Source organism: Suncus etruscus, chromosome 18, assembly GCF_024139225.1.
Source record: "Suncus etruscus isolate mSunEtr1 chromosome 18, mSunEtr1.pri.cur, whole genome shotgun sequence".
Lineage (NCBI taxonomy): Eukaryota > Metazoa > Chordata > Mammalia > Eulipotyphla > Soricidae > Suncus > Suncus etruscus.
Genome location: NC_064865.1, coordinates 54,696,061 through 54,722,166, shown reverse-complemented (window position 1 = coordinate 54,722,166; position 26,106 = coordinate 54,696,061). Strand labels below are relative to the sequence as shown.

General features: G+C 42.0%; 1 protein-coding gene and 1 pseudogene across 1 annotated transcript in view; both read left to right on the top strand.

Annotated features, from left to right (window-relative positions):
- LOC125996169 (cytidine monophosphate-N-acetylneuraminic acid hydroxylase) overlaps positions 1-26,106 on the top strand; it is a 159,264-nt gene that overhangs the window by 40,300 nt on the left and 92,858 nt on the right. Inside the window, exon 3 of the mRNA XM_049765116.1 lies at positions 16,580-16,630. Within this exon, the coding sequence (XP_049621073.1) occupies positions 16,620-16,630 (11 nt within the window). The 5' untranslated portion in view covers positions 16,580-16,619. The remainder of the gene's footprint in view (positions 1-16,579; positions 16,631-26,106) is intronic.
- LOC125996612 (uncharacterized) lies at positions 21,107-21,215 on the top strand (annotated as a pseudogene).

Genomic DNA, 26,106 nt, shown 5'->3' with positions numbered 1-26,106 from the left:
AGTCAGAAGTAACCCCTGAGAATCACCCAAACTGCCCCAAATAAAAATAGGGGTCACTCCCAGTAGCTCCCTGCAGCAACACTTGGTTATGCTGGGGATGGGACTCAAGGCCTTGTACATGCCAGATATGTGTTCCACCATTTGAATTATCTCCTTGTGTTGTTTTTTTCCCTAAAGTCTCAATCAGATAGTTCCAAGCCATATACATAATCAAATAATCATGTTGATGAGGCATAAATCAATTATAGAGAATGAGAGTAGAGCCAAAGGGAATCAAGCCAAGGCCTATAGCCAGAGACTTCCTTCCTCGTTGCTGCTCTGTAATTTAATAATCTAGATGGACATTTCCATCAGGGATCCAGGACACTGTTGAACCAACCAAGACCAAAAATGTGTTTTTGTGGCTGACTCTTCGCTCAGGTCTCTGTGATATTCAATGTTTGCTCATAGCAGTGTAAGAAATGAGACAATATAACTTATACCTTTTTACTGGGAAATCTTTATTTGTTTGGTGATGTAACTTTAAATATGTTACTCCAGGGAGGTAAGCATTGAATGCTGTCACCCCTGCTCCTATCCTGAGCAATACCAGGGATTAATTGTAAGCACAGAATCAGAAATAGGCCTTAAACACTACTGGGTACATCAAACCCTCCCCCCCCCCCCGCCCACCCTGCAATATGTTATTCAAGCCTGGAGGTCATGAATTTTTTTTTTTTTTGGTTTTTGGGGCCACACCCATTTGATGCTCAGGGGTTACTCCTGGCTAAGTGCTCAGAAATTGCCCCTGGCTTGGGGGGACCATATTGGTTAGCGCTTGTAAGGCAGACACCTTACCTCTAGCGCCACCTCACCGGCCCCAAATATCCTTTTTTTTTTTTTTTTGTCTTTTTGGGTCACACCGGCAGCACTCAGGGGTTACTCCTGGCTCTATGCTCAGGAATTGCTCCTGGCAGGCTCGAGGGAACACATGGGTGCCGGGATTCGAACCGATGATCTCCTGCATGAAAGGCAAACGCCTTACCTCCGTGCTATCTCTCTGGCCCCTGGAGGTCATGAATTAATTCAATTTATTTGAAGTAGTTGATAAAATAGTTTGATGCTCAATGTTTTAGGGTCTATTTGTTGCACAGCATGCAGCAGGCCTTTCTAGGACAACTACGTGGGCCTATTTATGAAACCATAGGTCAAGGGCCCTCAGACTTTTTAAATAGGGGGCAGTTCACTGTCCTTCAGACAATTCGAGGGCCGGACTATAGTTAAAAAATATGAATAAAATTCTATGCACAGTGCACCTATCTTATTTTGAGGTAAAAGAAACACACACACACAAAATATGAACAATACAGTATTTAAAATGAAGAACAAGTAATGTTAAGAAGAGGAATTGAGGGGGCTGGAGAGATAGCATAGAGGTAGGGCGTTTGCCTTTCATGCAGAAGGACGGTGGTTCGAATTCCAGCATCCCATGTGGTCCCCAAGCCTGCCAGGAGCGATTTCTGAGCATAGAGCCAGGAGTAACCCCTGAGCGCTGCTGTGTATGACCCAAAACCAAACAAACAAACAAAAAAACAAACAAAAAAAGAAGAGGAATTGGACCTAAACATGAGGTTCTTAGTAGGGAGAAGGAGAATCATGATAATACACAAAGAATGATCACTTCTTAGGAATATCCTCATATATCCTGAGTTTCACTTTCCTTCTTTTAATGGAAAGGTTATAATACAGCCTGTTGTCATTAGGACTGCTTGATAAAGTATCTATAAATTAGTAAGAACATACCTGGCTTATCAGAGCACTCAATGGCTGATTCATTGTTGAATGGTAATTGAGCTGATATATCTTTAGAACTGGGAAAGTTTTCTGAGGGGTACAGGTGATGTATAATATGTGGATTTGAGACATTTGGGAAAGTTTGAGGAAAGGTATTTGGCAGGAAATTCAATGCTACTTACTTCCCCACTGCCGTAGGCCCTGGACATAGGAGAGAAGAAAGAATAACATCTACATATTTAATCAAACTGTTTTCTAAATCAACTGCAGAGAGTAGTGCAAATTGATTTGGGGGGGGGGGCACACCCATTTGATGCTCAGGAGTTACTCCTGGCTAAGTGCTCAGAAATCGCCCCTGGCTTAGGGGGACCATATGGGATGTCTGGGGATTGAACTGTGGTCCTTCCTTGGCTAGCGCTTGCAAGGCAGACACCTTTAGCGCCACCTCTCCGGCCCCGCAAATTGATTTTTAATTGATGGTGAAAACCTCAATACTAGTGCATCAACTTGAGCAATACTCAAAATAACCATGAATTTTTAAAAACTACCCATTGAAAAAAAATGAGGATAATAGAAAGTGGAAAGACATCCTTTGTTTATGGATTGGAAGAATGAGCAGTAGTAAACTGATCATCCTATCCAAAATATGATTCAGATTTACTGCGGTTTCCATAAAATATATGATGACAACCTTTAAAGACTTAGAGCAAACTAATGAAATTTATTTGGAACCATTAAGCCTCCCAACTAGCCAAAGCTATTCTGAGAAAAATATGTGCAAGGGATTGCATTTCCAGGCTTTCAACTGTACAGTGTGACACTGGTATAAAGATAGATTCTTAGGCCAATGGGATAAGATTAGGAACACATAAAAATGCTCAGATTTATGGGTATTTATGGGTTTTTTTTGTGGGGGGGGGAGGTCACACCTGGTGGCACTCAGGGGTTACTCTTGGCTTTGTGCTCAGAAATCACTCCTGGCAGGCACGGGGACCATATGGGATGCTGGGAAACTTTGCTTTTTTGTTTTGGCTTCTGGGCCACACCCAGATGGAATGCCAGGAATCAAACCCAGGTCTGTCCTGGAACAGCCGCATGTAAGGCAAACACCGTACCACTGTGCTATCGTTCTGGTCCCCAAAACTTTGCATTTTTTTATTTTTATCTTTGAATGTCTTTCAGTTTCTACCTCTGTTTGGTAGTCTTTTTCCAACAGTAAATGGTTGAGTGGTCATCTTCAACCCACACCCCATGACTTATCTATCTCGAATCTCTGCAGGTAGACTCTATTTGAGAAGTTTTTACAGGTAGAAACATGGAGAATTTTAAGATGAGATCACCCTGGAATATCCAAGGCAGATCTCAAATTCATGCCAAGGGTCTTTGGAAGAAGAGAAAAGTAAGCAGGCAACAGAGAAGAAACAAAGAGGGGATGAAGGGATAGAGCTAAGATTGCTGCTGGTTGATCTCCAGCTAAGCCCTGCCCAAGTCTGCCAGCTCATATGTTGGGAGAGAGATATGGATCTATAATTTTTTCAGTTTCTGGAAAGAATCAGCCTTACTAAAACCTTGATTTAAACTTCCGTGAGATGATATATTTATTTCTATATACTTTTCCCTTCTTTTCTTTTTCTTATTTTGCATGCTTGGCACCAAAAAAGGGCATTATACTTTATTTTCAATTTTTGTCAAGAGGCTAATTTGGAAAGAAGGTCTGATGAAATAACATTTTTCTGAAATAACAATTTTCTGGTTTATATAACCTTTATAAATGTTTGTAGACTGATCTTTTTTTCATTTTGGTGCCAGAATCCACACTAACAAAACATGTATGCTATTAGTCAGCCACACTTCTAACCTTTTTATATATTTTTTTATTATAGCTATTTATTTTGTTGTTGTTGTTGTTGTTGTTTTGGGCCACACCCTGCAGAATTCATGGATCACTCCTGGCTCTGCACTCAGAAATCGCCCCTGGTAGGCTGGGGACCATATGGGATGCCAAGAATCAAATCAGGTCCCTCCCAGGTTGGCTGCATGCAAGGCAAATGCCCTACCGATGTGCTATCTTTCTGGCCCCTGTAATAATTGTTCTAACTCCCAACGGTGCCACTAAAGTCATTGTCTCAGGATTTACTGAGCTGTGTGGTTGGTGCCTAGATGATCCATTTGTGTTATGCTAGTTGTGTTGTTGGTGAGGCTCTCTTAGTTTGGTGGTCTTCTATCCCTTCATATTCACTGTGGTTCTATGGGGCTGACACATTTAAAAAATTCTGAGATGTCACATGGTCATATGGTCTTGTGGTTCAGGATCTATTTATAGATTGGAAACTATTTGGTGGTTTGGTATATTCCAGTAGTGGAGCTCAATAATTTCTGCCAGAGGTTGTTAGATGTGCCATTTACTTCTTTTTTATTTTTATTTATTTTTAAGTTTTTTGGGTCACACCCGGTGGCACTCAGGGGTTACTCCTAGCTCTGTGCTAGGAAATCACTCCTGGCAGACACGGGAGACTATATGGGACACTGGGATTTGAACCACTATTCGTACCAACATATGTGAATCTATGTGTTATATATTTATAGTAGAGCATTGCTCAACTGTAAGATGAGATGAATTCTTGTCTTTTTTTCCCCAATATGAGTGGAACTGAAGTCAGTCATAAGTAACCATATGAGGTTAGAGGAACAAAAGTAGAAGACTAGAGAGATGGTAGAGTGGGTAGAACACTTGTCTTGTGTGTAACAGAACCAGAGTTTCAAATGCCTTACCTCCATGCTATCTCTCCGGCCCCTCAGGCTCTCTTTTTATTTTTAATTTTTTTTTTAGTTTTTGGGCCACACCCGTTTGATGCTCCAGGGTTACTCTTGGCTATGCACTCAGAAATCGCCCCTGGCTTGGGGGAACCATATGGGACGCTGGGGGATCGAACTGCTGTCCATCCTAAGATAGCGCTTGCAAGGCAGACACCTTACCTCTAGCGCCACCTTCCCGGCCCCAATTTTTTTGTTTTACTATGACAAAATAGAGTAACCAAGTTAAGTTGGTTTATAAATCAACTTATATCTCCAGCCAGTGTTTCTTTGAGAATGTTTTATGACTACCTCCAATCTAAGTGATAATCTTGCAGAATAGAAGATTCTTTGGGCTCACAGGCAGTGTTTTCCCCTTTGGTGTACTGGAAACGCATTTTTCCCTTGGACATTGTGGCAATGCTGGATCACTGAACAGTACTGAAGTGATCGCATGTCATGTGCAGCCCCATGTGAACCTGACTTGGCAGTTCCTGTCACTGGGATGTTGGTGTAAGCTAGTCTGTGAGAGGCACTCTACAGCCTCCACTTAGGAAGACACCTGTACCTTTCCCTGTGAATTTTGTGTTGCAATTTTGAAACAAACATAAAATATTTAAATATATTAGGCTCTGAGAGTTCTGAAGTGATCTAGTTAGCTATACATCCACATTATTGCCCTTTTTTTGGTCCTTGTTTTTATTGAGAAATGTATTGCATTGGTTAAAGATGAAAATAAAAAAGTGGTTATATGAAAAAAAAAAAAAAGAAGAAGAAGATTCTGGGTTGGAGGCCCTATGCTCTCTTTTTAAAACCCCAAACCAGAAGGTAGCCTGTAAGCCTTTAGCTGAGTTGACACAGCATTCCTAGGAGATCAGAAGCCACAAGAAAAAAATTTCTCTTGCAAGTCAACAAATTAGCCACTTGAAGGTTGGGAGGCAACTTGAGAATTGGTTTCTGAAACAGCCCTCAAATGCCTGAGAATTATGGGATGGCAGTAGTAGCTTTGGTGATTCTATCTGATGGGAAAGTCTTGGCTGAAAGTAGTCAGAGTGGTGAGAAAGAGCAAACCTAGGGTCAGGAGGGGAAGACAGTTGTTTTGCATGCAGCTGACCCCAGTTTGATTCCCGGTATTGCAGATAATCCTCTTAGCACTGCCAGGGGTCACTGCTCTGCACTGAACAACAACAAAAAAAAAGCCTCTAGGGCCCGGAGATAGCACAGTGGCGTTTGCCTTGCAAGCAGCCGATCCAGGACCAAAGGTGGTTGGTTCGAATCCCGGTGTCCCATATGGTCCCCCGTGCCTGCCAGGAGCTATTTCTGAGCAGACAGCCAGGAGTAACCCCTGAGCACCGCCAGGTGTGACCCAAAAACCAAAAAAAAAAAAAAAAAAAAAAAAAGCCTCTGAGCACCACTGGGTATGGTCCAATTGATAAGTGCAATAGAGTCTGAGCAGTGTGTGAACTGTTAATATTTTACAAATATTGACAGGTCTTATAAAAGTCCTATCTGAACAGGGAAGTTTGTCTCTGTGACCCAACACACATGACCTTTCAATGTGGCTGCCACCTTATCTGCAAACACTATGAGACATGACCAATGGTCAACTCCCCCCAAATAAATAAAATAAAGAGCAAACCTAAATTACATAGGTGAAAGGTGACCACAAATAAATATTTTTTTATTTTTAATTACCGGTATGTGAACAATGATGCAAAGAAAGAGGACAAGGTAAAGTTACAATGAAAGGGCATGGGGCCGGGCGGTGGCGCTGGAGGTAAGGTGCCTGCCTTGCCTGCGCTAGCCTAGGACGGACCGCGGTTCGATCCCCCGGCGTCCCATATGGTCCCCCAAGCCAGGAGCAACTTCTGAGCGCATAGCCAGGAGTAACCCCTGAGCGTCACCAGGTGTGGCCCAAAAACCAAAAAAAAAAAAAAAGAAAAAAAAAAAAAAGAAAGGGCAATCACCCAAAAAACAGAGTTCTCAGAAGAAATCCCCCTGCTGACACCTTAATTTTGATCTTACAGTCAAAGAACATTAAGAAAAATAAAACCAACCCATGTACAATTACTTTGTTTCTCAAGCCCCCAGATTGTAGTACATTATAACATTTCTTAGCAGCACACCAGGCAATCTAAAGCTATAAAATTTATGTAACTCCTTAAACTTGAAGGCATAGTAGTTTTTTACATTTCCATGCACATGCATATTAGTTTAAGTTAACCTCAAAAGTTTAAGTGGTTTTTTTTTTTTTTAAGGTTTAGAGTCAAAGGAGCACAGTAAAAATGGTGTTAGAGTGGCAATTATTGTTTGCATAGGCCCACCTAATATGGGGGACATGGGAAGGAAAGCCTTGGCCTAAATACAAGGAGACCCTACCCCTGAAGTTTCCTGGTGTAAGACAAATAAATAAATTTTAAAAAATAATAAAAATGATCAAATTCTAACTCTCTTGGCTTTTTCCTTGGTGCAGAAAAGATGAACAAAAAGATCACACTGTATAGGTCAAGGAATAGAAGTCCCTCTTTTGAGGTCCTTTCCTCATGATGTAGGGGGAAACTGTCTGCCCAGGTCATGCACCCGGAAACACAAAAAGCCAGCAGCCCAGGGGCAATTTCTGAGCGCTTAGTCAGGAGTAATCCCTGAGCATGAAACGGGTGAGGCCCGAAAAATACCAAAAAAAAAAAAAAAAAAAAAAAAAAAAAGGCCTGGAGAGATAGCACAGTGGTGTTTGCCTTGCAAGCAGCCGATCCAGGACCAAAGGTGGTTGGTTCAAATCCCGGTGTCCCATATGGTCCCCCGTAGGCACGGAGCTATTTCTGAGCAGACAGCCAGGAGTAACCCCTGAGCACCGCTGGGTGTGGCCCAAAAACTAAAAAAAAAAAGCCAGCAGCCGCTCTTAAATCTTGTGTAACATGAGTAGTAAATTAATTCCTGTTATGTGTGAATTTTCCTCCTGAACTTTGCAAAGGATGCCATTAATATTGATTATTAATTATTATTGAATGTTAATTATTCCAAGATTTCAAAGTACTGGGCCGGAGCTGTGGCACAGTGGTAGGGCATTTGCCTTGCATGCAGCTAACCCAGGATGGACCACAGTTCGATCCCCCAGCATCCCATATGGTCCCTCAAATCAGGAGCGATTTCTGAGTGCACAGCCAGGAGTAACTCCTGAGCATCACCGTGTGTGGTCCAAGAAACAAAACAAGAACAACAAACAAAAAAGAACAAAAACAAGATTTCTAAATACTTGAACAGTATGTGACACAACAGCCTCTTGTAGAAAGGAGACATTCATGCACTTGAAATATCTGCAGCCCCATTGAAAAGACATGTGTGTTGGGTACAGAGACAAACTGTCTTGTCCAGACAGGACTCTCATAAGACCTGTCAATATCTGTAACACAATTACGGTTTATACCCTGCTCAAACTGTATTGCACATATCAAATACAATATGATATCAAGGGCTGGAGAGATAGGACAGAGGATAGGTCATTTGCTTTACAGGTGGCAATCCCCTGGCATTTCAAATGGTCCCATGAGCACCTCCAGGAGTAATCCCTGAACATGGCTGGGTATGAGTTTGTCATTTGGAGCAGGAGTCCCTCTATTGAGGTCCTTTATTTTTTCCTTCTTTTTTTGGTCTTTGGGTCACACCTGGCTATGCTCAGGGGTTACTCCTGGCTCTCTGCTCAGAAATTGCTCCTGGCAGGCTCAGGGGACCATATGGGATGCTGGAATTTGAACCATCATCCTTCTGCATGCAAGGCAAATGCCCTACCTACATGCTATCTATTCAGCCCATCTATTGAGGTCTTTTTCTCACGATGTAGGGGGGAACTATCTGCCCAGGTCATGCACCCGGAATCACAAAAAGCTGCTCTTAAACTATTGTACAAACATGAGTATTAAATTAGTTCCTGTTATGTTCAACTTTTCCTCCTGAGGCTGGCAAAGGATGCCATTAATATTAATTGGTATTGATTATTCTAAGATTTCAAAATATTTAACAGTCTGTGACACAACAGTCTCTTTTAGAAAGGAGACATTCATGTATTGTAGTATTTGCAGAAAAGGTGGTAGCCTCATCAAAAGGTCATGTGTGTTGAGTCACAGAGACAAACTGCCCTGTCCAGATGGGACTTTCAAAGACCTGTCAATATTTGTAAAACAATAACAGTTCACACCTGCTCAGACTCTATTGCACATATAAAATACAATATGATATTAGGGGCTGGAGAGATAGGACAGAGGGTATGACATTTGCCTAACATGTGGCCAACCGGGGTTCAATTTCCTGGCATTTCAAATGGTTCTCTGGGCACCCCCAGGAATAACCCCTGAACATTGCTGGGTGTTCCCCCACCACAAAATTATATTAGGTTTGTCACTTGAAGTTCATAATCCAGGACAATGCTAGGGTGAACTCAAGAGCTCTTAGTGCAGGCTAGAGTGATAGCAAAACAGTAGGGTGTTTGCCTTATACACAGCCAACCTGGGACAGACCCAGGTTGGGTTCCTGGTATCCCATCCCCTGAGCCTGCCAGGAGTGATTTCTGGGTGCAGAGACAGGACTAACCCCTGAGCACTTCCTGGTGTGGTCCAAACCCAAAACAACAACAACAACAACAACAACAACAACTATAACATCAATTGCTCTTAGTGCTACAATAAGAGAAAGCTCTCTGGGATCTCTCCAGTCTGTCATTAGGCATAATAACCCATTTGCTAATGGGAGAAAATAAATTTAGGAATTTATCTAGGACCCTGAAATCGGTGCTGTTTTTGGTGGTAGAAGGTTGGGACACACATGAGGATGCTCAGGGCTTACACATAGATCTGTGCTTAGGGACTATACCTAGAAGTGCAGAAGTGCTTGGGTTGGGGAGAACTATACTATACTGGGACTCAAACTAGAGGGGTATCACATGCAGAGCTAATGAGCAAATCCCCAAACTATCTCCCAGTACTTTGTTTATTTGTTTGTTTTATTAAAAACCAGGTCATTGAACATGGCTGAAGACCTGTTCCATCTCCCTTCCTGGGCTTGTCTGGAAGCAGTGTCCATATTGTAAAGTGCCTGCAGATATGTTTGGGCTTGAAGACAATACTGAGTCTAACCTGTAACCCATAAAGACCAGACCATCCTGCTCTGCCCTCCCTCCTTGAATCTTAGTGGTTCAACCCACGTACACACTTCATGCGAATGTCATTCTCTTCCCTCCCACATGCTATGGTAATACCAGGAAAGAGGAGAAACAAACAGTGTGTGGTTGGTTTCTCTCCACAGTCCCAAGAGCAAGTGCTTCCTTACCTGCACCAGGCAAGGTGAGTTCTGATCCTGAAGTTCTATGAACTCTCCCTGCAAATCTTTCCTGCAAATCCCTCTCTTTTATTAGTCAACTTTTATTTCTGGAATCAGATGAGGATGACACAGTCTTAGTAATAAGATCCAAGAAGTTAGGAAGTCTGGCCCACAGGGCATCTAAGGCAGATCTAAACAGGCAAGAAGAGGAGGAAAATAAAGGAAGCTAAGTAGCTGAGAGCTCCTAAGACGCACCAGAGACTTTTCAAGCTTCCACTTCTGGAGTGAAACTTTTCAAGAAGTTGAGAGGTAAAGAAAAAAAAAAAAAAGAAAGAAATTGAGAGGTGACAGTCCTGAGTGTGACTGGAAGTCACTGGTGGCCTGATAGCATGAAAAGCCAGGTTGCGTGAGGGTTAGGAAATGAAGTTAGGGAGTGAGGACAAGTCATCGGGGTAATAGAATTATGGAAAGAAGGGAAAGAAAGTCAGTGTGTTCAGAGAGATTTTCATTAGGATGGCGCTCAGAGTCTTGGAAAATAAGGGTGTTGGGTGATACTGGGGAGTAGGGAGGGTCGAGAGGATATAATTATTTCACCAGAAAAAGAAGGGAATTCTTTTGGGACACGGAGACAGGAGAGACATTGAGAGTATGAAACTCAGTGAATTAGGATTTCGTGGAACTGGCTGCCTGAAGGGCTTTGATTGGCTTCAGACCTGAACTTCTTTTCAGGGCAGACTCCCTCTGAGCTGGGTAGCTATCATTCCACTGTTACCTTGATACTGACCTCACAAAAGAGAGGGTGATGTCAGTGAGTTTTATCCTTCCTCTGCCCAGGATCAGCTGGGACAAGCGAGTAGGGCAGGTAAGATATTGGGTTAATGGAGGAGAGAGAGATTGGGACGTTCTGTGTGGATATGGAAGCTCCTATGAGTTGAGTAAGACTTCTCCCCTTTAAATTTGATTAGATTATCAATTCTTTTTTTGGGGGGGGGGTATACCTGGCAGCGCTCAGCTGTTACTTCTGGTTCTATGCTCAGAAATCACTCCTGGCTTCGGGGACCATATGGGATGCCGGAATTTGAACCACCGTCTTTCTGCATGCAAGGCAAATAAATGCCCTACCTCTGTGTTATCTCTCTAGTCCCTGGATTATCAAATTCTTATCAGGTTCTTTACGTGGGCGGACCAGCATTAACCCTGGATTCTGGTTCTTGGACCGGATGTCATAATGAGGGCGCTTTTGAAGTGCTTTTTTCAACTTCTCTGCGTTTTTTGGCCCCGTGGCTAAAGATTACGAATCTGTATCTATCATATGATTTTATTTCAACAGTTCTGTCCATTAGTTAAGAGCTGCTTTATACAACTGGAATAAAAAAAAGAGTTCTTATTATTTACTTGATTTTTTTCTGCATTTGTTCTCTCTCTCTCTTTTTTTTTTTTTTTTGGTTTTTGGGCCACACATGGTGACGCTCAGGGGTTACTCCTAGCTCTGTGCTCAGAAATCGCTCCTGGCTTGGGGGACAATATGGGACGCCGAACTGCCATCTGTCCTAGGCTAGTGTGGGCGAGGCAGATGCCTTCCCACTTGAGTCACCGCTCCAGCCCCTGTACCTGTTCTTTTTAAGCCTGAAATTACTGTTATATAGAAATAAGTTTTTGGGTTATTTTACTTTTTTTTTTAAAACAATTTCTTCTGTTTTTTTTTTTTTTAAAGGGAGATTCCTTAAATTAATTTTCTTTTTGCTCACAGGGCCAGATTTTGTTTCTTTTTTTTTGGGGGGGGGGAGTCACATCTGTTGGTACTCCAGGGCTACTCCTGACTTGGTGCTCAGAGGTCACTCTGGGGTGGATTTTGAGTTTCCAACATAGCACGTCTATGTTCCAGTCTGCTCTGTCTCTCTCTCTCTCTCTCTCTCTCTCTCTCTCTCTCTCTCTCTCTCTCTCTCTCTCTCTCTCTCTCTCTCTCTCTCTGTGTCTCTGTCTCCCCCTCTCTGTCAGTCTCTCTTTGTCTCTTTGTCAGTCTCTCTCTGTCTCTCTCCTTACTTCGTTCTACGTTGCATCTAATTCTACTACTTATGGCTTCTACTGATTTAGGTTTGGCCTTTATATTCTTTTTTTTTTTGGGGGGGGGTTTTGGGTCACACCCGGCAGCGCTCAGGGGTTACTCCTGGCTTCATGCTTAGAAATCATTCCTGGCAGGCTCAGGGGACCATATGGGACGCCGGGATTCGAACCGATGACCTTCTGCATGAAAGGCAAATGCCTTACCTCCATGCTATCTCTCCGGCCCCTGGCCTTTATATTCTTACTTCTTAAAACTTTGGCTCCCTCACCCGGCCCCTTTCTCAAAGCTCCTGGATCAGCCCTGTAACATCATCTTGCAGGCCCCTCTGTACTTGAGTTGAAAACCAAACAGAGAGTAAGGTAACTTCCTGTTCCACATCTAAAAGGGAACTTAGTGCCTCACCTAGGTTGTTTCCTTGTTAGTTCAGATAAATATTGATTGTACTTACAGTTGCTTTGGGTCCACTTTCCTTTGGCCAATGATCTGATCATTCTCTTCTAGTCCCTGGTGGTCTAGACACGAAATACATCTCTTCCTCCACTTTCTCCAAACACTCTGTCCTTGTGTGGTTAACCAGAGCTGAGAAAGCCATCCCTTCTCCAGGATTTTATGCCCATTTGCCTTGTCATCAAACATTCTTTCTTGGCCCAAAGCCTATATCTATCTACACTTCTTTCTCCTGTTCTTGTTTGTTCTAGAAGTTCTTTCACCAGAGTTCTATGAATTCTCTTTTGTTTCTTTGCTAATATTTACAGAAATCAAAAAGGTGTTACCATACCTGTTCTTAAGAGAAGTCAGTGAATTGAATTCCCATCACGCCCAATGAAATAACAATCCTTTATGCCTGAAAACACAAATGAAGAAAGAAGCTGGAGTTTTCTCTTGTTTCTGTTGTTGATGAGGCTGGTGGCATCAGGGGGACAAGGCCATCAGGGCTCAGGGTGCAATCTCTTCTGTTTTCTTTACTAAATAAATTATTTGTATAAAGAAGTGAAATTTGCTGATTTCTAAGGAATTTCGATTTCTTTTTTCATTTGTTGTGGGATTACACCCAGTAGTGCTCAGGAAATGTCTCCTGGCAGGGGTCAGGAGATCATATGGGGTGCTGGGAAAAGAAACTGGGTTGGCCATGTAAAAGACCAAAAACTTCATCCATTGTGTCTGAGCTCCAGGTCCAGCATAAAGACTTTCTCGACTAAAAATAATCTGTCTTGGGAAGAGTTGCCTTCTTCTGGCTCCTGAGTTTTTTTGTTCTTAGCCTAATCTTCGACCTAAGCCTGCACACCATCTAGAGTTCGCTATCTCTAAAGCTCCGGGAATGTCAGCAGTGACAGTTGGGGCTGGCTTCCTTAGTAATTGTGTGTGTCAGGCTTCAGTTTCTTCTGGTGGTTTTCTGTTTCCTTTTCACAAGAATTTATAGTCCAACGTATTAAATCTGTTATGAATACACAAGCTTCAGACACAAAATGTGGACTCAGGAATGGCCTATTCAGTAGGAACTAGTGCTTTTCTCATTGGCACTTCAGCCAGAAGTCCATGATAGGCTCGTTGCTGTTTATTGATACATCTGGTCACCGTAGCTAGGATGCCCAGATGCAAGCACTACCCCTCATAAACCAGTGTGACAAGTTCATAGCTGCTCAGTGTGAAACTGGCAATGCACAGTTGACTAACTGCGTACTAAAAATCCCTGTAAAAATGTCTGGCATGAGAAGTTTTCATCTTGAAAGGGCACTTTGCCTCTGGCAATATAAATGGTACAATCGCTTTATAAAAACATATCAGGGATGAACAGGAGTGACAGTACAGCAGGTAGAGTGTTTATCTTATGGGCAACTGACCCAGGCTTGATTTCTGCTTCTCTGAGTGCAGAGCCAAGAGTATTTCCTGAGAGGCCGGATAGGTGGCCAAGCGATAAGGCATCTGCCTTGCCCACGCTAGCCTAGGACGGACCAACGGCAGTTCGATTCCCAGGCATCCCATATGGTCCCTCAAGCCAGGAACAATTTCTGAGTGCATAGCCAGGAGTAACCGCTGAGCATCGCCGGGTGTGGCCCCAAAACAAAACAAAACAAAACAAAAAAAGAGAGAGTATTTCCTCAACATGTCAATAAAGAAGTTATGTTGGGCCTGGAGAGGTAGTTTAATAGGCTGAGGTTATGCTTTTGTTTTTGTGTTGTTTTGGGGCCATACCCAGTGGTGCTCAGGGGTTACACCAGAAACTGAGCTCTGAAATCGCTCCTGGCAGAATCAGGGGACCATATGGAATGCCGGGGATCGAACCCGGGCCTGTCTTGGGTCAGCTGCTGCGTGAAGGCAAATGCCTTACCACTGTGCAATCACTCCAGCTCCTGAGGGTATCCTTTGTATTAGGAGGCCTGTGTTTGAATCACAACCAAGGAGCTTGATCACACCAGGACTACTAGGAATGTGACCTCGAGGCAAAGAACTTGGAGTCACTCCTGAGATCTGTCAGATGTGACTCAGGACCCTTAATGAATAAAATAAAGTTGGTTAATGGTGTCAAACCAAAGTTTAATGGTTTTTGTTTTGGTTTTTTGGGCCATACCCGTTTGATGCTCAGGGGTTACTCCTGGCTAAGCGCTCAGAAATTGCCCCTGGCTTGGGTGGACCATATGGGATGCCAGGGGATCAACCTTGGTCCTTCCTTGGCTAGTGCTTGCAAGGCAGACACCTTACCTCTAGCGTCATCTCGCCATATGGTCCCCTGAGCCTGCTAGGAGCAATTTCTGAGCACAGAGCCAGGAATAACCCCTGAGAGCTGCTAGGTGTGGCCCAAAAATCAATACACACACACACACACACACACACATATACAGAGAGAGAAGCAAGACTAACAAAGATCACATATTTTTATTAATTTTTTCTCAAATGAAAATTATGGGATGCAGGATTTCCTAGGACTTCAAGAGATAGAAAAAGTAGGGGGGAAATGATTGTAATAAAAGAGGGAGGGCTTTAGGTAAATTTTGAACATTAAACAAAAGACCCTGTGTTGGCATAATGACAAAAGCACCTGCCTAGTAAGCTTGAGGTCAGTGAGGTCCTGAGTTTGATCTCCAGATTTTCCCCACAAGCAATCCCACGACTGCTGATGTTTTGGGATCCCACAGCACAATTGTGTGTGTGTTTATGTGTGTATGTGTGTGTGTGTTATATGTAGACTATGGTGACCAAAGCCACGTAACTAAAATTACATGTAGGCAGAGAGGCAGTGATGAGCTTCTCATGTACAAGCCTCATTCGAATAGTGCCTCTTGCTCTACTACAGCAAGAGGAAAGTAGAATGCAATACTAAAGATAAAATTAAAGCTAGATCTGATAACAAAAATGCCAGAGTTCTTTATTTTTATCAATCTTAAGAACCCAGAAGACCTGTTGTTGGAACAACTGGAAGTGTGTTCAGCTCAGAGACAAGATATTGGTCAAATTTGAGACAGTAAATCAATAAGACAATGACAGATTTCTTAGGCAGTCTTGGCATGGACCTGGAACTGCATCTGATTTGAATTGCATCTAAATCCCATGAGGTCAGACTGACAGACTATAGCAAGGAGGATTCCAAGGCCAGAACTAAATTTTACAAGCCAATAGGAAATACTCTATAGGGAGCCTTCTCTTTCAAAGAAAACTATTATTCTTACTGTATTTTTTTTGTTTGTTTTTGGGCCACGCCCCGTGATGCTCAGGGGTTACTCCTGGCTATGCGCTCAGAGGTCACTCCTGGCTGGGGGGACCATATGGGACACCGGGGGATAGAACCCCGGTCCGTCCTGGCTAGCGCTGGCAAGGCAGGCACCTTACTGCTGGCACCACCGCGCCGGCCCCTAATTTTTTTTAAAATAATTTTTATTGTTATCAAAGTGAATTACAAGTCTTTCACAGTAATATTTAAAGTACATAGTGACAATAAATCAGGGCTATTCCCACCATCAGTGTTGTCCTCCCTTCACCCCTGTTCCCAGCATGTATCCCTATCTTCCCCCTTTGCCCTTTGGAGTGCTAGTGTAACAGGTCTCCTTTGTGTATAGCTTATTGTAAATTCAGTATAAAGTCTGGAGTTATTGATTTTGGGTGTGGTGCTTATTAAGTCGGATCATTTTTTTAAATTTCCACTCAATGTTCTGTATTTTATTTTTCAAAGAAGAGTTCAAAAAATGGGGCCACACAAGATATGAATGTTGACAGGTTTTCCTGACTTCCAGAAGAGTATGTGGGAAGTTAGAAGAGAGATGTGAATTCCTCTGTGATGAGCTCCCCACTTTTCCCTCTGCCACACATTGACTCACTCACCTGGCATGGAAAGTGAAATGGCTTTTATCTCCAGTTCAGCTGTGGGCTTTTGTGGGTATTGCCAGGACGATACTAAGAAGTCTTGCAGACATCCAAACGGATTTTCATAATAACTAACTCAGAGCAGCTCCCGACTCCATTGATGTTCTCTGGGTTCTCTGGGCAGGACTCCCGTAATTGCTTTTAAAAAAGATGTTCTGGCTGCAGATACATTAAATCCAATTGAGGGTCGAACAAATTGAGGTTGCCAGACTGTAGTTGTTCTTAGTGGGCCTCAGCCTCATCTGCAAGATTTCCACTTTGACTCTTTCTACTTTCTCCAAGGAGCTGGTCTCGCCTGTCCTCTGGACTCCTCCTGTCTCCAATGGAGCAAAGGTATGGAATGTTTTCATTCTTGTTTTTACTGAAGCTCAGATTTGTTTATTTATTTATTTATTTATTTATTTATTTATTTATTTATTTATTTCTAATAAAATGTCTTAGGCACTAAGAGCAGTTGGTGGGGATGGCAAGGAGAGTTAGAATGTCAAAGTCATTTTTGGATGTCGAACGTACGACTTTCTGGAACATCCCAATCACAAGTCTTCAAGTTTGGAGTAGAGATCTGGCTTTCCTGAAACAACCACCCCCTAGCCTGGACATTCAATGTTCTGGGGGTTCTCTTTTTCTCTCTCTCATGCCCACTTCACTCACTCTCTCCACTGGGCGCATCTTTTTTTGTTGTTGCTGTTGTTTTTGTTTTTGGGTCACATCCGGCAGCACTCAGGGGTTACTCCTGGCACTACGCTCAGAAATCACTCCTGACAGGCTCAGGGGATGCTGGGATTCGAACCACTATCCTTCTGCATGCAAGGCAAATGCCCTACCTCCATGCTATCTCTCCGGCCCCGGGGGGCATCTTTTTGATAGATTTCCTTATTTTTCCTCTGTTTACCAGCAGACTTGGCCTGGGGAATTGTTGTTGTTGTTGTTAAGATTTGAGCTCCTGGGGCCGGAGAGATACACGGAGGTAAGGTATTTGCCTTTCATGCAGAAAAACGGTGGTTCAAATTGGGGTCCCCTGTGCCCGCCAGGGGCGATTTCTGAGCATAGTGCCAGGAGTAACCTATGAGCGCTGCTGGGTGTGACCAAAAACCAAAAAAAAAAAAAAAAAAAAAAAAAAAAAGAAAAAAAAAAGATATGAGCTACAGCTTTTCTGAGACTCTAAAATACTAGGATCCGGGCCGGAGTAATAGTACATTGGGTAGGACATTTGCTTAGCATTAGGCTGACCCTAGTTTGATCCCCAGCACTATATATGGTCCCCTGACCCACAGGTGGGATCCCTGATATAGAGTCAGGAGTAAGCCCTGAGCACTGTTGGTTGTGGCCTAAAATAGAACAAACAACAACAAGAACAACACCAATGAAATATTATAAAATTAAAATTAAATAAATATAAAATTTTAAATAGTATATTATAAAATATAATAATACTATTATTATTTCTGAATATCAAGGAAAACCTGTCAAAACCAGAATCAAGAGGGATGCTCAAGGTTCAAACCCAGGATCCAGGATTTGAAGCTGAGTGTGTTTTTTGATCTTGAATTCATGTCTCCAAAGGGCAATTAGTATGAAAACTCCCATCAGTAGAGTAACAAGTAATATAAAATAAATTAGTTTGTGCCTGCTAAGGGAGAAGGCTGGGGAGGGGTTTGGATTGGAAACTGGGACAATGGTGGAGGGAGGGTCACACTGGAACATGGAATGCCTGAAACAACTGTATTAGGTCAACTCTGTAAACGACAGTGTTGAAGTAAGTTAGAAAAACAAAACCATCTGTCAGTACAACGCTGACTTCTTCATGGGCTAGATAGAATCTTGTGGGTTGGCTGAGAGCATAATATCTATTAGCAACATCTTTCTAGGAACTTGTAACTGCAAAGAAGCTGTGATCTGATCATGTTGGAGCTATTATTTGCAGAATATAGAAGATCATAACTTTCATGTCATATTTTCATACATCTTCATTCTTTTTTTTTTTTGGTTTTTGGGTCACACTCGGCAGCGCTCAGGGGTTACTCCTGGCTCTATGCTCAGAAATCGCTCCTGGCAGGCTTGGGGAACCATATGGGATGCCAGGATTTGCACCACTGTCCTTCTGCACGCAAGGCAAACACTTACCTCCATGCTATCTTTCCAGCCCCACGTCTTCATTCTTAAGTAAATATAAATCTATTTAAATTATGTCCCATGAGAGGTGACAAGTCTAAATCTTAGGCCATCAACGAGTTTTGTTGTGATCTGATCATATTGGAGTTATTATCTACAGGATATATATAATTCTCAGGTCATATTTTCATACGTCTTCATTCTTACATAATTATAAATCCATTTTAATTTTATCCCATGAGTGGTGACATGTCTAAATCTTAGGCAATCAACAAGTTTTGTTGAGGGCCTAATGAAACATGGGTCTAACATTTCATTTATGGAACCTTTCAATCAATATTAGTGAGAATACTCCTGTATGCTTTGCTCAGAAGACATAATGACATACATTCCTTCACTCATGTGGCTTTCAATTTCATTTTTTTTCTAGGGGATTTAGGTATTAATTAAAGAGGAAATTGTAGGTTGTACTTTAGTACAGTAGGTAGGGCATTTAATTTGTATGCAGCTGACCAGAGTTCAATTCCTGGCATTCTCTATGGTCCCCTGAGCACCATCAGGAATAATTCACAAGCAAAGAGCCAGGAGTAACCTTTGAGTACTTCAGGATGTGAGTCCCTCCTCCCAAAAGAGAAAAACTGCAAGTCTGATAAGTCACATGACAAAAAAAATGCATAAGAGAGAGGGTTTATTGTAGCTTTGACCTTCTCTAGGCAGTGGGAGAATAATTTTCAGTGGAGATGATTGAACTAACCTACCAAAAAAAGGCGCATTAGGGCTGGAACGATAGCACAGTGGTAGGAAAATTGCCTTGCACGCAGTCAACCCCAGATGGATCCATGTTCTCTCCCCTGCATCTCAGTCTTCCGAGCCTGCCAGGAGTGATTTCTGAGGGCAGAGCCAGGAGTAACTCCTGAGCATTGCCAGTATGGCCCAAAAACCAAAAAACAAAAAAATAAAACACTGCTGAATAGAACAGTAAACCATATTTAAAAAAATAGTGAGGGGCTGGAGAGATAGCATGGAGGTAGGGCATTTGCCTTGCATGCAGAAGGACGTTGGTTCGAATATCAGCATCCCATATAGTCCCCCGAGCCTGCCAGGAGCAATTTCTGAGCATAGAGCTAAGAGTAACCCCTGAGTGCTGCCGGGTGTGACCCAAAACCAAAACCAAACAAAACAAGTGAATTAAATCTGCAAAGAAGGGCCCAATGGTGGATATTCTGGGAAGATCACAGTACTTTGAGAATATGAAAAACCGAAAGTCCTTAGAACAAAGAGTATGTTCAGAATGAGTTGGAAAGGGGACAAAGAGATAGCACAGCGGCAGAGTGTTTGCCTTACAAGCAGCTGACCCAGGACCAATGGTTCAAATCCCGGCATCCCATATGATCCCCCGTCTTTGCCAGGAGCAATTTCTGAGTAACCTCTGAGCACCGGGTGTGGCCCCAAAACAAAAAAACAAACAAAAAGAAAAGAGTTGGAAAAAGTGAATCCGAGTCATTATGTGTTACCTTTATTTTTATTAGTTTCAGTCCAACCTGATGATGCTCAAGGGTTACTCCTGGCTCTGTGCTCAGTACTACTCCTGGCGGTGCTCAGGAGACCATAAAGGTTGCCAGGGATTGAACCCATGTTCACTGCATGCAAGACAAGTACCCCACCAGATGTCCTATCACTTCTTCCCCATCATGTGTTACATTATTATTATTATTATTATTATTATTATTATTATTATTATTATTTGGTTTTGGGGCCTCACCTGGTGGCACTCAGGGATTACTCATGGCTCTGTGCTCAGAAATTGCTCCTGGCAGTCTTGGGGGACCATATGGGATGCCTGGAATCAAACCAGGTTTGTCCCGGGTTGGCCGTGCTTAAGGCAAAAGCCCTATTGCGGTGCTATCCCTTTGGCCCTCTCTAGTTACCGGTACTTATTTTGTTTGTTATCTTGTTGTTGATGGGCCACACTTGGTTCTCAAAGGCTATCCTGATTCTGTGCTCGGGTCAATTCTAATAGTGGTACCAAGATCGAATTATGGTCAGCTACATATCAGGCTAGTTGGTTGGAAAATGTAGACTCCTGTCCTTGAATGTACTATTTTGCCTGTCTGGTCACAAAAAGTGACTTTATTGAAAAGAAATAGGAGGAGGAAGAGGAAGAGGAGGACGATGAGGAAGAGGAGAAAGTGATGAAGAAGAGAGAGAGACAAAAAGAAAAGGAGGAGAAGAGAAAGAGGAGGAAGGAGAAGAGAAAGAGAGGAACAAGGAGGAGGAAGAAGAAGTGGAGGAGGAGGAGGAGGAAAGAAAAGGAGGAAGAGGAACAAGGAAAAAATTTTAAACTTTATTATTCATTTATTGATTCATTGGTTTCTGGGCCACACCTGGCGGTGTTCAGGGGTTGCTCCTGGGTCTGCACTCAGAAATTGCCCCTGACAGGCTGGGGGATCATATGGGATGTTGGGAATCGAACCAGTCCCTCCCAGGTCAGCCTCATGCAAGGCAAACACCCTACTGCCGTGCTAGCTCTCCAGCCCGGAACAAGGAAATATTTATAAAAGGCAAGTTCTAGATAAGTTTCCTACATTCCTTGTTGAATTCATCACATGAGGCACACTCCCATTTTGCTTGTTTAATTTCCATTTTATAATTTTATATTTAATAAAGTTTTATTTTTTAAAATGTACCATCATCAGGATCGCTTCTCGACCTTTCGGCTAAGAGCAAGTGTAGTATCTGTTCTTTTCAGTTTAATAGCTGATACGTCTGAGAACAATTTTAATAAAAAGAAAAAAATGTACCATCTGGTATATTCGTGCATCTTCAACTGGAAGTCGTAAATGACTTGGCCTCTGCTTTGAAACCAGTTTTTAAGCCATTTATTAAGTTTTTTCTTTTTTGATTTTTTTGAGCCACACCTGGTGACCTGCAGGGGTTACTCCTGGCTGTGCACACAGAAATGGCTCCTGGCGTGTGTGTGTGTGTGTGTGTGTGTGGGGGGGGGGGGAACCATATGGGATGCCAGGGGATCAAACCGCGATTTTTCCTGTGCCAGTGCCTTGCAAGGCAAACACCCTACCGCTGTGCCATTGCTCCGGCCCATACTAAGTTTTTTCATAGGTCAGTGTAACTTATGGATCTTCAAATGCAACTGTTGAGATAAGAATTTACAGTTTGCCATATGTGACTTTAATCAAACAAGATCAGCTATTGAGCTCGTCCTAAACTGTGCATTTGGATCACTTCCTTGTGTCTGCCCTGCACCTGTTCACTGCCTCGTTGTCTTTGTCTTTATCAACTCACTTCTTTCTAGTCTTCAGGTGACATCATGAGGTTCAGATGAGGTTTATCACTTATAATCTACCAAAATTATCTTGATTTAGTTTTTTAATCTGTGAAGTCTAAGCCAAACCTTTCTGAGCAAGGGCGGGCTCTACCTGTCCTTGTCTTGAAATTCTGGGAAAGCGTAAGATTAGAAGAATTTATCAAGTTATCGCTTTGGGAACTGGAATACAGCATATAGGGCTTCTCCCTTGCACAACCCAACCTGGTTTTGATCCTTTATATCTCACATGATGATCTGAGTCCTGCTGGAATATTCCTGAGTGCAGAGCCAGGCATAACTCCTGAGCACCCCCTGAATATGATCCCCAAACAAAACAAAACAAACAAACAGTTATGTTTTTAGACTTTGTCTAAACCCGACAAGCTTATATTAAAAAAAAGCCTCTGAAGATTCAGTCTTCTATTCTTCTTCACCATCAGGTTCTGCTTGTAATACCTGTAGTCTGTACAGATATTAATTTAATTTCTCAACTCTTGAGGTTCACCACATCTCCTTGGGTTTTCTTTCCTTCTAGGGGGCTACCTTTCTTGCCTGTTTAATAGACTAGTACCCAGTAAGCAAGGCTTCAGACTATTTCCTCTCTATTGGCTCTGATTCCCAAAGCAGTACAGTCTTGCATTTTACAGTCAAAATCTTGATAACCCAATCAGCTTCTAAACTCTCTATTAAAAGAAACTCACATTTATCCTCTTCTTAGAATTTTGATTTCTGAGAAGTTTTGTCACAGGTATTTTTTTTTGTGTGTGTGTGGTTTTTGGGTCACACCCGGCAGTGCTCAGGGGTTACTCCTGGCTCCATGCTCAGAAATTGCTCCCTGCAGCACGGGGGACCATATGGGATGCCGGGATTCGAACCGATGACCTTCTGCATGAAAGGCAAATGCCTTACCTCCATGCACAGGTATTTTTTTTTTTTTTGGTTTTTCGGGCCACACCCATTTGATGCTCAGGGGTTACTCCTGGCTAAGTGCTCAGAAATTGCCCCTGGCTTGGGGGGACCATATGGGACGCCGGGGGATTGAACAGTGGTCCTTCCTTGGCTAGTGCTTGCAAGGCAGACACCTTACCTCTAGCGCCACCTCACCTGCCCCATGCACAGGTATTTTTAAAAAGTTAAAAATACACAGATTACTATGAAACAATCCTTACTACAACCCATCCCACCAACATATTAAGGATTTTGTTTGTTTGGGGCCATACACAATAGTGTTTAAGAGTAACTCCTGACTATGGTCTCAAAGCTCACTCCTGACTAGGCTCAAGAGACCATATGTGGTGCTGGAAATCAAACCTGGGTCAGCTGTGTGCAACATAAGTATACTATTGTACCATTGCTCCAGTCCATATATTATTTTCTAGATAGACAAGCAATTTAGTCTGAATAAGCTAATTACAATCTAAGAAGCATTTTTGTTTTTATAGCAAAGGAAACAGTCTGTTTCATTCAAGTATACTATAAATATTAAAACTTAACCTAAAATACTGATAATGTCATTTGATTCTACTCAGCTGATTATAACAATTATTTCTTCCTCACAAACTCTCTACAAGTATTTTGATATTAGTATTGTGCCCTATGACATTCTTTTCTTGCTTTCCATAATAGATTTCATTTTATTACAGTTTCTTCTATTTCTTCAACAAAAATATTCCCATTCATATACATTTTAAATTTACTCTATTCTATTATATAGCTCTAAAATGTTAAGTTACTGAAAATTCCAGACTAATTATTGCTAGATATTTATATCATTTTTTTTTTACATTTCAATTAAGTTTACTTGACTTGGAAACGCCATATAAATTTCCTTGAGCGTTTGTCGCACAAGAGTTTTCAACTTGTCTCCACAACAGCCAAAATTTTGCAAAACTAAGTTAAGTATTTTTCTTATTTAGATAAGATCAGTTAATTTGTCTTGCTTTTGTTTGGGGACATACCTGGTGAGACTCAGGGGCTACTTCTGGCTCTGCACTCAGGAATCACCCCCAGCTAATCACCCCAGAGACCATATGGGATGTTGGGGATTGAACCTGGGTCAACCATGTACAAAGTAAAAGCACTTTTACCCACTGCACTATCCTTCTGGACCAAGACAAGCAAAGTTTGATTGATAAACACAACAGGATAAAAGTGACATCATATTTTATGACTTTAGGGACATGTATACTTAAAAATTAACCAGTATAAAAATTATCCAGTATGTTTTAAAAAATTTGGCCTTGGGCCAGAGCAATAGCTCAGTGGTAGGGCATTTGCCTTGCACAAGGCGGACCTCGGTTTGATTCCCAGCATCCCATATGGTCCCCCCGAGCAAGGAGCAATTTCTGAGTGCATAGCTAGGAGTATCCCTTGACTGTCACCAGGTGTGGCCCAGAAAACCAAAAAAAAAAAAATTGGCCTTTTACCAAAATTATCTCAGATCATATGCATTTTGTGCCAGATATTCTAATAATTCCGTCTATAGGCAGAACACCAGGAGAGGAGACATACAAACATAATTTCAGACACAAAACGAGAACTCTTCACATTGAAATTTGAGGCACTTGTACTAGTTAAACACTGGGTTGTCGATGTTTACAAAAATGCAAAGAAGTTTTATGTAAAAATTGTGCTCTACATTTATTTTTTGATTTGTATTTTTTGGGGCCAACCCAGTTGTTTATCACAAGGCTCTGGGAACTATGAGGAGAGCCTGCTAGGGACTGAAGCCACGTGTGGACAGCTTGGATGGCAAGAGTCCTGTCCACTGTACCAATCTCTCTAGTACCCAATATAATTTCTACTTTGCCTCAAGAACTTTCTTCTTGAAGTTTCTAAAGTCATACTACCTTGATTTATAAGACAAACTGCCCAATTCTTCAAACTTGGGTTGCATTTTATAATTATTTGGTAGGTTGAGTCTTTGTTGAGACCAAACCCAGTTGTTTGTTTATTTTTTTTTTTTTTTTGGAAACCAAGCCAAATTCCTGATATGGCAACAAGAACAAAAAGAAATCAATACAATCCTATGGGTTTTCCTCTCTTGAAAGTGGCAAAGATAGGTCATGGACAAAGGCAGATAGAGGAGCTAGACTCATATCTCTTTACTTGCTTTAATTTTTCAGAGGCCATAATCAACCTGGTTAATTTTTTTCTCTAACTGAAGAATGGGGTGAGTCTTGAAGTTACTCTAAGAACTGTATGATGAGTTGAAGTCCAACCAGAGTTGGCATTATGCAAGGCAAGCACCTTAACCTCTCTGCAGCCCTTAAAAAAGCTATTTTGACTTTACCACACTTTTGAAACTCAAGTGTTCCTAGTGGCCTCTGCTTAATGAAATTTTCAGTTTTTTTTGTTTGTTTGTTTGTTTTTGGTTTTTGGGCCACACCCGGTGGTGCTCAGGGGTTACTCCTGGCTGTCTGCTCAGAAATAGCTCCTGGCATGCACGGGGGACCATATGGGACACCAGGATTCGAACCAACCACCTTAGGTCCTGGATCAGAAGCTTGCAAGGCAAACACCACTGTACTATCTCTCCGGGCCCAATTTTCAGTTTTTAACTTTCAAATTTCCTTTTCTTTAATAGAAAAGGTAGAGTCAAAGATGCAAACAAAGAGGACAAGGTAAAGTTACAGTGGAAGGACAATCACCCATAAACAGAATTCTCAGTAGTCCCATTGCTGATATCTTAACTTTGAACTTTCAGCCAAAGAACATTAAGAAAAATAAAACAGATATACATATACAATTACTTCGTCCCTCAAGTCCCCAGATTGTAGTACATAATATTTCTTAGCAGCACACAAAGCAATCTAAAGACATAACACTTATGTAACTCCTTAAACATTGAAGGCAAAGTACTTTTTTACATTTCCATGCACATGCATATTAGTTTAAGTTAACCTCAAAAGTTTAAGTGGGTTGTTTTTCTTAAGGATTAGAGTCAAAGGAGCACAGTAAAAACGGTGTTAGAGTGGCAATTATTGTTTGCATAGGCCCACCAAAATATGAGGGGCATGGAAAGGAAAAGCCTTGGCCTAAATACAAGGAGACCCTACCCCTGAAGTTTCCTGGCAAAAGACCAACTCTAGGCTCCAGGCAAACTAGTTTGTTCAATCCAGGTCATTGTAGTGTCAATACACAACTTACAATTTTTATTCCAGATTCCAACCGGGTTTCCACCTTTTTGAATTCTCAACAGGATGCTGAAGTACTTTTTTCAAGTTGGAATTTCCCCTTCCCAGCACAGCATTTTTATTCCAGGAAATAACACACAGAAGTGATTTATATGGAATGTGAGACGAATTAACCAACCTCAGAGTTTAGGAAAAAGTCCAACAACTTTTTCCCCTTTCAAAAGACCACATCCTGC